General features: G+C 42.3%; 1 protein-coding gene across 1 annotated transcript; it reads right to left on the bottom strand.

The window, feature by feature from the left end:
* Positions 1 to 12,530: 12,530 nt before the first annotated feature.
* On the bottom strand, positions 12,531 to 13,361 carry Hapstr2 (HUWE1 associated protein modifying stress responses 2). The gene has a single exon (XM_052171929.1). The coding sequence runs from the start codon at positions 13,359 to 13,361 to the stop codon at positions 12,531 to 12,533; it is 831 nt and encodes a 276-aa protein (XP_052027889.1).
* Positions 13,362 to 15,031: the final 1,670 nt, after the last annotated feature.

Below are 15,031 nucleotides of genomic sequence, written 5' to 3'. Positions count from 1 at the left end.
TAGGTATCATTAGTTAACCTCTATCAGAAAATATTACGTGGAAAGTTTGTAACAATTTGTAAGTTTTACAAGTGAAAGATCTATATGACAAGAACTTCAGGTCTCTGAAGAAGGAAATCGAAGAAGACCTCAGAAAATGGAAAAATCTGCCATGCTCGTGGATTGGCAGGATTAATATAGTTAAAATGGCCATCTTGCCAAAAGTGATCTACAGATTCAACGCAATCCCCATCAAAATCCCAACTCAGTTCTTCACAGAGTTAGAAAAAGTAATTCTCAAATTCATCTGGAATAACAAAAAATCCAGGATAGCTAAAACTATTCTCAACAGTAAAAGAAATTCTGGGGGAATCAGTATCGCTGACCTCAAGCAATACTACAGAGCAATAGTGTTAAAAACTGCATGGTATTGGTACAGTGACAGACAAGTGGACCAATGGAATAGAATTGAAGATCCAGAAATGAATCCACACACCTATGGTCACTTGATCTTTGACAAAGGGGCTGAAAACATCCAGTGGAAAAAAGATAGCCTTTTCAACAAATGGTGCTGGTTCAATTGGAGGTCAGCATGCAGGAGAATGCAAATTGATCCATTCTTATCTAAACTAAACTCCATGTACTAAACTTCACTCCAAGTGGATCAAGGACCTCCATGTAAAACCAGACACACTGAAACTAATAGAAAAGAAACTGGGGAAGACCCTTGAGGACATGGGCACAGGGGAAAAGTTCCTGAACAGATCACCAATAGCTTATGCTCTAAGATCACGAATTGACAAATGGGACCTCATAAAATTACAAAGTTTCTGTAAGGCAAAGGACACTGTTAAAAGGACAAAACAGCAACCATCAAATTGGGAAAGGATCTTCACCAACCCTACATCTGATAGAGGGCTAATATCCAATATATACAAAGAACTCAAGAAGTTAGACCCCAGGGAACCAAATAACCCTATTAAAAAATGTGGTACAGATCTAAACAAAGAATTTTCACCTGAAGAAATTTGGATGGCCGAGAGGCACCTTAAGAAGTGCTCAACATCATTAGTCATTAGGGAAATGCAAATCAAAACAACCCTGAGATTTCACCTTCCACCAGTCAGAATGGCTAAGGTCAAAAATTCAGGAGACAGCAGGTGTTGGCGAGGATGTGGAGAAAGAGGAACACTCCTCCACTGCCGGTGGGGCTGTAAGATGGTACAACCACTTTGGAAATCAGTCTGGTGGTTTCTCAGAAAACTGGACATGAGATTTCCGGAGGACCCTGCTATACCTCTCCTGGGCATATACCCAAAGGATTCCCCGGCATGCAATAAAGACACATGCTCCATTATGTTCATAGCAGCCTTATTTATAATAGCCAGAAGCTGGAAAGAACCTAGATGTCCCTCACAGGAGGAATGGATACAGAAAATGCGGTATATTTACACAATGGAATACTACTCAACTATAAGAAACAATGAATTCACAAAATTTTTAGGCAAATGGTTTGATCTGAAAAATATCATCCTAAGTGAGGTAACCCAATCACAAAAGAACACATGGAATGCAATCTCTGATAAGTGGATATTAATTAGCCCAGAAGCTCTGAATACTCAAGACACAAATTGCATAACAAATGACTCCCATGAAGAAGTATGGCGAGGGTCCTGATCCTGGAAAGGATTGATCTAGCATTGGAAGGGAATATAAGGACAGAGAAAAAGGAGGGAGGTGATTGGAGAAGAGATGGAGAGAAGAAGGTTTATGGGACATATGGGGAGGGGGGGTTCTGGGAAAGGGGAAATCATTTGGAATGTAAACAAAGAATATAGAAAATAAAAATATTTTAAAAAAGTTATAACCATTCTGACATAAATCATCCCTTTTTTTGTTGGTATCCAAACTATACATGCTAGTGACTAAATCTCTTAGTATCCATCGCAGCTATCAGAATGATAAATGGAGAAAGTAAAAGTTAAATTAGCATAGGTATGTACACATAGGAGTACTATGTAGTGAGTGATATGCAGAGAGGTAAGTGCAGCTTCTAGTCTCAGATATCTTGGGATTAATTTTTTTTCTGGACCCAAATTTCTTTCCTTGTAATATGGCCAGAGAAAAAATTCATGATACTAAAGCTTGGGGATGTCACTTAGTAGTATATAGCTCCTTATCTTGATGCCCAAGACCCTGGATTTCATCCTTAGAACTGAAAAAAAAATAAGGGAAGATGGAATGAAAGGAGGAAGGAAGGAAGGAAGGAAGGAAGGAAGGAAGGAAGGAAGGAAGGAAGGAAGGAAGGAAGGAAGGGGGGAGGGAGGGAGGGAGGGAGGGAGGGAGGGAGGGAGGGAGGGAGGCACAAGTCCGTAAACTCAAACCTAATACAAGCATCTCTGAGAAAGCACTTGGTAAACTATAGCACTGTTTAATTGAATTAAATTTGGAATAGCCTGCCTGATTACACTTTATTTCTTTTTGAACTATAGTCAGTATAATCAATGTGTATTCATGTATAACTCTAAAACTTAGGAATGGATCTTGTGCTGATTTGATCCTTTTTAGTTATTTTTTTACTCTTTTTATATCTATTCATTGGGGGTGTGGCACATGCATACTACAGTGTGCATGTGGAAACCGGGAGAACATCCAGTGTGAGTTGCTTCTCTCCTTCCACAGTATGGGTCCTAGATATTAAGCACAGTTTGTCAGGCATGGTGGCAAGTGCCTTTACCAGTTTCTCCATCTCACACATCTATGTTTGCCCTTTATATCACAATTCCTCATTACTAGAAAACTAGTTACTACATGCTATAACTAAATTTGTAGTAGAGAATTACTGGGATAGATACCTTCTTGCATCTGTTTTTCCTGAAGCTAAAATATTGCTGGAACATGATCCTGTGATAGCACCACAAAAGAGCTTCAAATCTGTGTAGAAGACACAGCAGTCATCTGAAATTGGTGTAGTAAAAGTTGCCTTATTGGAGTCAGTGGCATGCAGCTGTAATCTCAGCCCTGGTGAGGCAGGAGAGTCCCAGTCTATCTGAACTGCTGAGCTTCTGGTTCAATCAGAAACCCTGTCTCAAAAAAGGGGCTTGGGTTTCATGCAAAAAACACAGTATGCATGAGAAACGCTCACCATATACAAATGCACAAGATGAACATTGTCCACAAAGATCTGTAGAAGTTATGAGTACTTTTGAGTCTCTCTTTTCATAGCTCTCTAGTCCACATCAACCCTTCTGAATGTCTTAATAAACTGTTTGTTTTCAATTATATTTCTAAAATAATAATAACTTAGAGAACAATTAAGAAAGATAACCTCTGATGCTCAACTACAAATAGATAAATGTTACATTAATATATGACCTGAATCTGTAACAGAGAAAAAAGTAGCCACGACACTTCTAGACATCAGTATGAATAAACAAGGGTGTTCTAAATAGAACTTCAGATACTCAGGAAAGAAAATGAACAATTAATAAGACATAATGTAATTTAAAATTCTCTGTGTAACAAAGGAAGCAGATAATCACATGAACATATAGCCTACAAAGTAGGAGAAGATCTTTGCTAGATATACAACTGGTCAAGGATTAATATCTAAATTATATAAACAAGGTAAAAACTGAACAATAAGAAATCAATCCAATCAATAAGTAGGTGAATTAAATGAAGACAAGTTTCTTAAAAGAAGTACAAACATGAAAAAAAAAAAAAACGTTCCAAATCAGGAGTTAGAGAGACAGTGAGCCTGTACTACTCTTGCAAAGGACCCACATTCAGTTTCCAGAACCCACAGCAGGCAGCTCACTACTGCCTGTTATCCCAGCTCCAAGAGTGTCCAAATGTGTCAGGCATGCAAGGGCCCCTTCTCTTTTTTTTATTCAATATATTTTTTTGTTTACATTTCAAATTATTTCCCCTTTCCTGGCCCCCCACTCCCCAAAAGTCCCATAAGCCCTCTTCCCCTCCCTGTTCCCCCATCTACCCCTTCCCACTCCCCCATCCTGGTATTGAAGGACTCCTTCTTTTACATGTGCACTTTTACAAGCACACATGTGCACACACAAACACACACAAATTTAAAAATAAATAAATCTTTTAAAAAATGCTCAGCTTCAGTGGCCATCTAGAAATACCAATTAAAACTACATAGAGATCCCATTACACCAGTTAGAATGAAAATCATCAAGAGACTAATAATAAAATAATAAATAATAATAGTAAAAGCTGGTGAGGATGTGGACAAAGAAAATTCTTATATCCTTTATGGGAATGTATACTAATCCACCCATGGTAGGCATAAGTGTGAAGGTTCCTTGAAATACTAAAAATATACCATATACCACAGCTGTATACAAAGGATTTCAAGTCAATTTTCACAGAGATACTTGCACATCAATGTGTGTTATAGCACTGTCCCATAACAAAGTTATGGGACTTTTGGGGAGTGGGGGGCCAGGAAAGGGGAAATAATTTGAAATGTAAACAAAAAATATATTGAATAATTTGTTATTCACTATAACAAAGTTATGCAAGCAAACCAGGGATTTAAAATACAGGAGTGGGTAGAGAAAGTGTAATATATACACAATAGACATTCTTCAGCTATAAAAGACCGAATTTATATTATCTGCAGAAAAATAGATGCAACTGGACATGATCACATTAAATAAAGTCAGTCTCCGAAAGATAAATGCATATTTTTGTCTCATTTGTGGTTTCTTGATTTTATATAGATACATAAAATATGTGTACACGTGCCATGAAAGTAGAAGCAGAGCTCTATGGGGGAAGAGGGAGGAGTGGGAGACAGATGCAGGAGAAGAGGCGGCATGGACTGGGGTAGAAGCTTACTGTAGAAAATATATTTATACGAAAATGTCCATATATGAAAACGGTACCATGATATGATTAATATAAACAATTAAGCAAATACTAAAACTAAAATGGCTTTAAGAAACAGAAAGAGCAGAATGAGTTGTCAGCAAACAGAATGTAGACTGAAAGAATAGCCCTGTTAAGGGCATTTAATTCCACTTAAAGCCTGAAGAGTAAACGTAGAATCAGGGCACCAGTTTAATCGATTTGGTAAACATATAAAAAGACGTTCAACCCAGGGATTTGGCATTGAAAAAAAAAACAGACAAAGCAGTTGATTGATCTAGTTTATCAGTAAGTTCTGTGGACATCCTGTAGCCACAGGCTTGGTTTATGCCTTAAAAGAGACAAAAATACTACCACAAAGAGCAAAGTACAGATAGCTACAGTGAGATGCAGCAACTTCTCCTAAAACTTTAGCCACACTGGGAAGCTCTTCCATTGGATTGTTTTGCGTATAGACACAAACTTATTTAATTTGTCTTTTCCTAGTCTTCTTTTTTCACCTCCTGCTGTAGCCTTGAACAATTTCTGATGACAGAAACCACTATTACAGTGTTGTCAGGGCACATCTCATTTTCTAGTTCAAATCCTTGTTCATGCTGTTTGCTAAGTACTTGTTCCCTGTGACAGCTTTCAGCCAAACAGAACACACTGAATGCTGCATTCCAGTCCGCTCTGTCCTGCTGGGCTCTGAGGAAAACAATCTCTTCAAACTCTATCATGTGAACTTTTCACAAGGAACAATCTCCCTCAGACAATTCCATTCAGGCAGACTATCCGTGAAACTGGGCCTTGGGAAGAGGTGACATCACAGACTTTCCCCTCTGGCCAGGGTCATGACCACCAAAGTTGTATTTAAGAGGCTCCCACGTGGTTTGGCACATGATTTTCTTAACAATTTAACATTTCCCCCAATGTTCCCATATGCTTCCAATTTAAGATAGTCACACTTAAATACAAAATTGGGTTCTGGTGTCAAGAAAGCCAGGGATTTCAAGAAGAATGAGAAAATTGCAGCCTGGGCAGGAGGGTAAATGTGAGACATAATACACGTAACACGCGCCATATTTGGGGTTTTGGAGCAGGGTATTAGAAGGCATAAAAATGGAAAGTATTTCATCAACCAAGAGGCTGGATTTTTAAAGAAGCGCTAGGGATGTGCTTGCCTAGTGTCCAAGAGGTCCTGGGTTCTAGCCCCCAGCACCACGGGGAAAAAAAACACTATACAGTGTTCAAAAATAAACTTTATTTAAAAAAAAAATAAAATAAAATCTTTGAAAAAATATCTGCAGCCAGGGTTTGGAGGTGAGGGCTTTGGAAGCAGCAGGAAGATTATTCCTCTGAGCTGGACAGCCAATTTGCCTCTGATTAGGCTACAATAGGAACAGAGCAGAAACCCCACTGCATTCTGAGGAATTTGCAGCTGTCTTCAGAAAGCCTTGCCTAGCAGCTACTGAAGAAGAGTTTGGATCTATCTCAAAGCTCTTTAAGTGAAGAAAGCAGCTTATTTATCAGGGCACTTTCCATACCAGTTCTTCCCAGAGTTGGAGCCTGTGAAACTGCCAAACTCCAAGTCTCCCTTTTTGTGCACTGAATCTCAACATCTATCTGGCTAAAAAAAAAAAAAAAAAAAAAATACTCTGACTTAGCATTTTTGGGAAAGAGAGTGACTGAATCATTTTTGGCTGTACTGTGCGCAGTAGCTATGTCTAACCTGCAGCCCGAGGACATCATGCACCCCAAGGTAGACATGAATGTGGCCTAGCAAAAAAATCATAAACTTTCTTAAGACATCATGAGATTATTTTTAGTAAATAGATCGTGCAGTGTTTTATTAAAACAACCAACCAAACAAACAAGAACAAAAAAAAAAAAAACCAAAAAAGCATTTTGTGTCACAATCTCAAAAAGTTAGACATGCCTACATTTTTCTCCCTTATTCTTGTCCTAGTGTAGAAAATGGAATCAAAAGAAAAGAGAGCTGAACAATGTGCACATGGTCCCATCCTCCAGGTAGACACATCACAGCCACCCGAGGCAGTGTCCTAGCTTTGAATGATTTTACCTTGGCCGTCCTTACTACAAGGAGCATGCAGCATTAAACGGGTTATATACTACTGCCTACCTAATGACATCATAGGTTACAGTGCAGAGTTGCAGGGGACCTAAAAGTTCATTTAGCACAACCAATGACTGTTTCATATCAAAAACGGGCTTACTCAAAGTCAGGTAGTTACTGGGGAAATCAAGGGTTAATGTAAGTACCGTATTATTGCATCAGTGTTAACACATGGTAATCTTATATCTAATTAGAAGAAGGTCAATAACGTATTTGCTCTAGTTCTCTGGGGAAGCATATTCAGTATTCTACAGAATAAAACTGTTCCTCTGAAGGTATGGCTTTTTGTTTGTTTGTTTTGGGTTTTGGGGTTTTTTTTTTTGTTTGTTTGTTTGGTTTTTGGTTTTCCGAGACAGGGTTTCTCTGTGTAGCCCTGGCTGTCCTGGAATTCACTCTGTAGACCAGGCTGGCCTTGAACTCAGAAATCTGCCTGCCTCTTCCTCCCAGAGTGCTGGGATTAAAGGTGTGAGCCACTACCGCCCCGCCCGGCTGAAAGTATGTTTGAGCTTTCTTTCCTCTAATATTACTTTGTGGCAAACCTTCTTTTTCATTAAAAACATAATGTATAGCATGATACTGAATTTGCTTTGTCAATCTAAATATGAAGTCATAGGGTTCTCACATACTTCCCCAGGGGACTGCGCACCTTGAAATGAGAATGAATTAACTTATGGTTCAATGCATGAAAATGCAAACTGACATACTGATGACCCCCAAAGTGAAGATTTTAGAGAGAATATTCTATCCTGACATAGAAGGGCAAGAAAGGTATCCAAGAAAGAAAAAAGTTAAAACTTAGATGAGTTGAGTAGACAGGGATGGGGGCATCTGGGTCCAGGTGAGAAGGACCTGCCACAGTGATGATTTAAAAAACAATATAGATTGGGAGCTCGAAGTGGTCTGTCTTTGTAGGTATCTGGATTTGCCATTGTGCCTACAAGGTGGTGGTGACATGTTCCATCAGTGAAAATATCAGTGCCCCTAAATAAATATGATATAGTCCCAAGAGAGTGACTTCATATTACAAATTCCTCATCTACATCTCACCCTCAACATGTGAATTTAAAAGGCCAGACACAGTGTAACCAAGGGAAGGACAGTGAATTGAGCAACAGAATTTACCAAAAAGTGATCATGGTACTGGAGATGAGTTCAGCTGCAGCATTTGTGATTCTGCCAAGGATGGTATTCTTCCATTGTTACTAGAAAATCAGATGTAAATGTTTAGGGACTGCCAAACAAAGGCCTCGGCTACTAAGTAACAAATCTTTCACTACTGTACCTACTCCACCATTTGATAAGAGCCAGAAAGATCTAACTGCAATGTTTTCAAACTATCAGTTGGTTTGTGACTTTTATGAGAAAGCCGTGGTTTAATGAGCTAGAGGTTAGAAAACAAGTATTCTCTTGGGCTTCAATATAAAGGAAAATTGGAAATTGGGAATTTCCATATGTTAAAAGCTGTCTTTGTTGTTTTATGAGACAGTGCCTTACCATGTAGTCCTAGGTAGCCTGAAGTACGGATCACGCTGGCCTCAAATTTAAACTCAGAAAGATCCACATGTCTGTGATTCCTGAATGCTGGGATTAAAGACAGGTGCCACTACACACAGTTTACACATTTAATTTATACTTGAAGCTAGAGAGAAAATATACAAAGTATGCAATATGACGAGAAAGATGCTATCTATAAATAGGTAGATTCTCTTCAGACACAGAAAGTTTTCCTACAATGATCAATTTCAAATGAGCTCCTTGACTGAAGGAAAGGCCATCCAGAGACTGCCCCACCTGGGGATCCATCCATTATACAGTTATCAAACCTGGAAGCTATTGTGGATACTGGGAAGTGCTTGCTGACAGGAGCCTAATATGGCTGTCTCCTGAGAGGCTCTGCCAGAGCCTGACCAATACAATGGCAGATGCTCACAGCCAACCATTGGACTGAGCTCGGGGGTCCCATTGGGGGAGTTGGAGAAGGGACTGAAGGAGCTGAGGGGGTTTGCAGCCTCATGGAGGGAGCAACAGTCTCAACAGGCCAGATCCCCCAGAGCTCCCAGGGACTGGACCACCAATCAAAGAGTACACATGGAGGGACCCATGGTGCTTGCTGCTGCATATGTGGCAGAGGATGGCCTTGTTGGACAGCAGTGGGAGGAGAGGCCCTTGGGCCTGAGGGTGTTTGATGCTCCTGTGTAGAGGAATGCCAGGGTGGGAGGATGGGAGGGGGGAGCACCCTCATAGAGGCAGGGGGGGATGGGATGGGGGTTTGTGAAGGGGAGATCTGAAAAGGGAAAAACATCTGAAATGTAAATATAGAAAATATCCAACAAAAAAAAAAGTCGAGCTCCTTGAATCAATCACATATCTTGGGATCAGACTTCATGCTTCATACTTACAGACCCTTTCCTGGAAAGAGATAGTTTAGCGGACTCACTCATTGACATTTGTAAGTCAGCTGGAGAGCAGCTCTGACATGATCAAATTCAAGATAACCAAGCTTGCTCTCCTCATTCTTCCCTCCTTCCTTCTCTTCCTCCTCCTCCTCCTCCTCCTCCTTCTCTCTCTCTCTCTGTCTCTGTCTCTGTCTCTCTCTCTCTCTCTCTCTCTCTGTCTCTCTCCTCTCTCGTCTCTCTCGTCTCTCCCGCTCTCTTTCTCTCTCTCTCTCTCTCTCTCTTCTCTCTCTCTCTCTCTCTCTCTCTCTCTCTCTCTCTCTCGGTCTCTCGTTGATCATAGAAGAAAAAGCTTAATCTCATCATTGGAAATGAAGGTAAAGACACAAAATGTGTAATCATCTAGGAATAAGTGCATGGACATCAAGTACCTTTTTAAGGTCATAAGTGTATGGAAAGGGGGTTGGTCATATGTTCTTGGTCATACCTGGATTGAGCTGCTGGCTCTAGTCATCTGCTCTCTTAAAATTTATGCATTAGTGTTCATATGAATCAGACACTGTACCGGTCCTTCAAGATTACCAAAGGAAACAAGACAAGCAAAACCCCTGTTCTCATAATGGCATATGGTAGTCCAACCCACCTACCCCCATATGCCTGTTAAAATTAGTTGTTTCTTAGATAAATGTGTGCCCAAAATGCCTCAATGATTCCACCAGAAGAGTATCCTCCAGCAGTAGCAGAGAGAAGAAAAAAAAATCAAGGAGTGGGGGGTTACATATCTTCAGAAAGATGCAGCTGAAACCGAATGCTTTTTCAGGCTTGAAGAAGCATCTCAAAATCTTACTTGATGTGCTTTCTATCTTGTGTGGTTTGTGGCTTGGAAGAGTAGTATGAACAAAGGCTTCCTAAAGAAAATCTTATCAGAGAGTCCATCACCCCAGCCTGGGTTAACCAAAGGTCAATAGCCTCAGAGAAGAACATCTTGTGAGATGTTGAACTGCCTCCACTGCAGTGTCTTGCTTCTGGACAGCAGGATGTCTGCCAAAGCCAAACTTACCAAAGTACTACTTGGAGAGCGGTACTTGGACGGTATAAAAATATTGCTTGCATTCAGATAGAATCTATGAATAGTCATCTGAGACCCTCTAAACTTTGGCCTCACCTCTCCTATCCAATATACTCAAATGGTACTTGGTAATCTTCCAAAGGTTTGCCTACTACTACTCATTTTTCTGAACCTAGTTTAAATGTCACCTTTCTCCAGGAGCTGTGATTCTACAAGCAAGAACGTCTTTTGAGCTGTACACAGCTTTCTCCTATGCTTTTCCCAAGCTAGAAGTCCCTGCGTGGCTACATATTTTATCATCTAAGGCAGCATTAACTCTTTGAGGAGGAGGATTATTTTATGGCTTATACCTCTTCTCAGGATCTAAGACAGTCCCTCAGTGTTTACACAATGCAATATCAAGTTGTTTCTTTCCTTCTTTTTTTCTATCAGGAAGTTCACTTGATAGTCTAGCATTATTTTAACATATTGGTCAGCTATAAATTTTATCCAAAGTCATATTAATGAAGCAGGAACAAATCTGATATGAACTTAGAGGCAAGGTGCCTTTACTAAACCCATAATATTTTATGTACGGTCTCTGGAAGACTCTGGAGGAGATGTAGATTTTTTTCATGTCCTTCTACTCCTTCCATAATTTCCCTCCCACCACTTCCACCCTACCAGCTGTACTCCATCAGCACCCTTCTTATCAAAACCACGATGGCCTTTTAGATGCCCCAGGCCCTTTACTTCCATAGTCTTTCTGTACTTGCCTCCTCTCCATAGTCTCTCAGGCTACTAGCCCCTAGTTGCAAAGTATGGTCTTCAGGCAATTTAGGAACTCTAAGGATGCTGGAGTATTTATTTAGAGTGGTGATCCTAAGTCATGAGCTCGACATATTCACAATTAATACACAGACCGTGATATTTAAAATATTTTAAACTACATAACAGTAATCTTTAGCTCAAGTAGAATACTAGGGATTTATTTGCTGATTTCTACACTTATTTTGCTGCCTTTGCTAAAACAAGTACGGACTTTGATATCTGACTGACTTGTATTTATAGAGGGAAAACTCTCAGTGAGTTAAGCATTGCTGTGGACACTAGAAATCGGGACCTCATCTGCTATTTGAAATGACCCTAGCAGACACGTAGTTTCATTTACTTACGAAAAACTGGGGCCAGTGGTTATTAACAGACTTGCTCAAAATCGTCATTTTGTGGTGGAATTAGGGTCCTACTATTATTCGTTTTGGTAGAACAATATCATGGTTATGCCATGGTGTTTCCTTAAAGAAAGCCCAGTTCATTCTAATTTGTCTGCTACTGTAAAACTGAATCCACTAAAACGTAACCACAGAGACTCGTTTTACATTCCTAAGCAGAAGGCCGCCAAGGCCACCATCTTATTTGGATTCCTTGTCTTAAGGTGAGCACTGACCTAGCTCATCACTGTGCCATCAATTCACATCACCATCACCTAAAGCAACTTTTTCAAAGCAAGTAATAACCTAAAATATATCAACTCCACAGTTTCTTTCCAAAAACTGGATAAATAGTACAGTGGGTTAAACCCAGATGTCTACTCTTACATTTTGGTAAAATGTACATGAATTGGCAAAAACTATCAAACCAAACAACTTAAAGAAACAAACAAACAAAAAAGAATAAAAATTTTTCCAAAAACAAATATGTATGTATTTCCCCTTAGGAATTTAAAATAAGGTCACATTTATTCATTCAACAAACATTTATTGAGCACCAACAGCTGTACTAGGTGCTAAGGAATAACTTGAACAAGATAAACCAGGCTCCCACCCTCACTGGAAATGTTTTGATTTAAAGTTTAAATGATCTTGCTAACTATGTGATATTTGATGTTCTGTAATAAGAGCTATATTTTTGGAAAGTCAGAGTCATAGGAGGCCTCTTCTGGAATACTTTTAAATTTTCTTTATGGTAAACTTGATAGAAATCTTTAACTTAGAGAAGGAAGATAAGCAGTCTCTGGTATGGTTTCAACAAGCAAGTTGATGGCCAAGTTGACTGTCAAGCAGTAAGTTGGCAGATGGTGGGCGACCAAGGAGGCAGTTTAGACCATTCGGTTGCGCTTGTGGAATGGAGAGTCTGTAGCACCATCACCAAACTGGGCGGAGGTGCGCTTGCGGACCCCCCCACTGTCCAGCCGGAGAGCCAGTTCTTCTGAGTTCAAGGGGTTCGGATCATCTTCGAGGAAGCTACTTTTCCGACGTCCACTGCTGGCAATACCTCCATCTTGAAATGAGGAACCAGGAGCCCCAGATCGCATGCTGATACTTGCCATGGCGCCACTGAGGCCATGGAGAGCAATGGCCTCGTGGAAGGGCTGTAGGTCGACCTCCACAGGTGTGCTGGACTCACTGGCAGCAGCTTGAGTGGAGGCAGCCGTGGGTGACCTCGGGGACGTCCGGGAGGTACGTGGAGGTGGAGGGGTCGGGGGAACTTTGCCACACAGGAAGCTTATGAGGTCTTCCCGGCGAATGATGCTCCTACCCTTCTTCACCCACTCCAGCACCTCTCTCACACGACGCTGGTAGCCAACCTGGACACCCAGTTCAAAACTTCTGTGGTAGGCATCCCCGCTCTCTTTGTAGAGGCTGGTCACAGCCATGGCCGCATTCTGGAAAGGGTCCCACATAGAGAGTCCTGGCTGCTGGCACCCGGAATCTTTGTAAAGCTGGGCCACTGCCGTGGCTGAGATCTGGAAGAGGTGCCAGAGTCTCTGATGCTCGATCTTGAGCCCCGCCGCATCAGCAGCCGCCTCCTCCTGCAGCTCCGGGGACAGCTGCTCTGCCTGCTCCGCCTCGGCAAGGCACTGGCGCTCCCACTTAGAAAACCGGGGCCCGGCGACCTCAGTCTCACGGTCCTTCGGCTGGTCCTCCATCGTCGTCCTCCTCCTCCTCCTCCTCCTCCTCCTCCTCGTGCTCCTCCTTCCCCTCGTGCTCCTCCTCCTCGTGCTCCTCCTCCCAGCCGGGCGCACTCCTCCCCTGGGGTCTCTGCCCACTGCTCCTCCACCTCCACCTCCACCTCTGCCTCCGCGTCCACCTCCACCTCCACCGCAGCTCACCTCAGGCTCCGGGCCGCCCTCCGCCCTCCTTGGCCGGCGCCACCTTCGCGGCACGGCTTGGCGGGCGGGAACCTACACTCCAACTGCTCCAGCGAGTGCCGCCCGTGGCCCTGGTCCCGCCCCGCCCCGCCCCGCCGGCCCGGCCCGGCCCCGGCTGCAGCGCCCGGCCCGCACAACTCCGGGCTGCGCTCCCGCTTCCGGGCTCGCGCCGCGTCCCGCTGTCCGTCTGCCCGGGCGCCGCGGCCTCCCCGGCTCCGCGGGCCAGGCCCCTGCCGGCCGCTCCGCCCCGGCACCCGCTAGTGCCGCGCCTGCCGCTCTGACGGCTCCGAGGTGGCCCGCTGCAGAGCTCCTTCTAAGCCGCACTTTTTGCACACAGTTTTGGGGGGGGACTTGTCAGCCTCTTCCAAATGAGCTGGTGAATTTTTATGGCCCGTGTTGTCACAGAGGACTAAGGGGTAACTTTGTGGTATCTTTCACATCTGGGACGCTGATCTGGAAAGGCTGAGGGGGAGAGTGGAAGACCACTAGTGAACTAGACAGGCGATATGGATCCTTTGGTAATGGCTTCTACACTTAGGAAAAATACGTGGCATAATTCAGTAAGTATTTTGTAGAGGGAGAAAAGGTCACTGTAGTGCCCCCTTCTCGGCTTCTTAGCCCTCAGTTTCCCCAGGTGCCCAGTGAGGTGGTTGAAACTAGGTCTCCGAGGAACACTTGAAGGTCATGATTGAGAAGCCCCCTGCTGTCGCCTCACAACACTTCCTTAGAACTAGTAGCATACTTACCAGATTCCAGAGGGACAGCCAGACACAGGGGTGATTTCCTTAGCCTTCCTGTAAAGGTTTATTTCATTTAAAAACCTGGGATGGAAAGGGGTTCTGTGTGGTCCATTTTTATCTACTCATTACACCAACATTAAGAAAAGGAGAAAGAAAGTAACTGAAAGCTCCAAAAGAACTTTCTACTGCAGCCCAAAATCCAGATGCTCGTTAAAATGCAATACCAAAGTAAGCTACAAGGTATGGGAAAGTATTGCCTTTTATTGGGACTCAGTATTAGTTCCTTTATAATGTTGCAACCCATTTTCAGTACAAACAGTTCCAGAACAAACAAAAGATGAAATTAAAATTGAACCAACAATAACATCAAAGTGGGGGAGAAACAGACATGGAGTCATTTTTTTCAAATTTAGGGGAGGAAAATCAGAATTTTGTAGTTTCAGGTGTAGAATATTTGTTAAGTATCCATAAAGCCTTGCAGATATAAATTTCAATCTTCTAGGAAAATGTTTGATAATTCTGAAGTATTAAAACTAGTATATGAAATAAAATGATGGGCATCATCATCCTTAAAAGAAATACCTGTTTCTAATTTAAATCTAAAGGACAAGAGGGAGGAGTAAGGGAAGTGAAGGGGAAAGAGGAGGAGGAGCAGGAGGATGAGGAGGAGGAGGAGGAGGAGGGGGAGGAGGAGGAGGAGGAGGAGGG

The sequence above is a fragment of the Apodemus sylvaticus genome, chromosome X (assembly GCF_947179515.1).
Source record: "Apodemus sylvaticus chromosome X, mApoSyl1.1, whole genome shotgun sequence".
NCBI classification, from domain to species: Eukaryota; Metazoa; Chordata; class Mammalia; order Rodentia; family Muridae; genus Apodemus; species Apodemus sylvaticus.
Note: the sequence above shows the minus strand (reverse complement) of the source record. Positions and strands in the feature narration are given on the sequence as shown.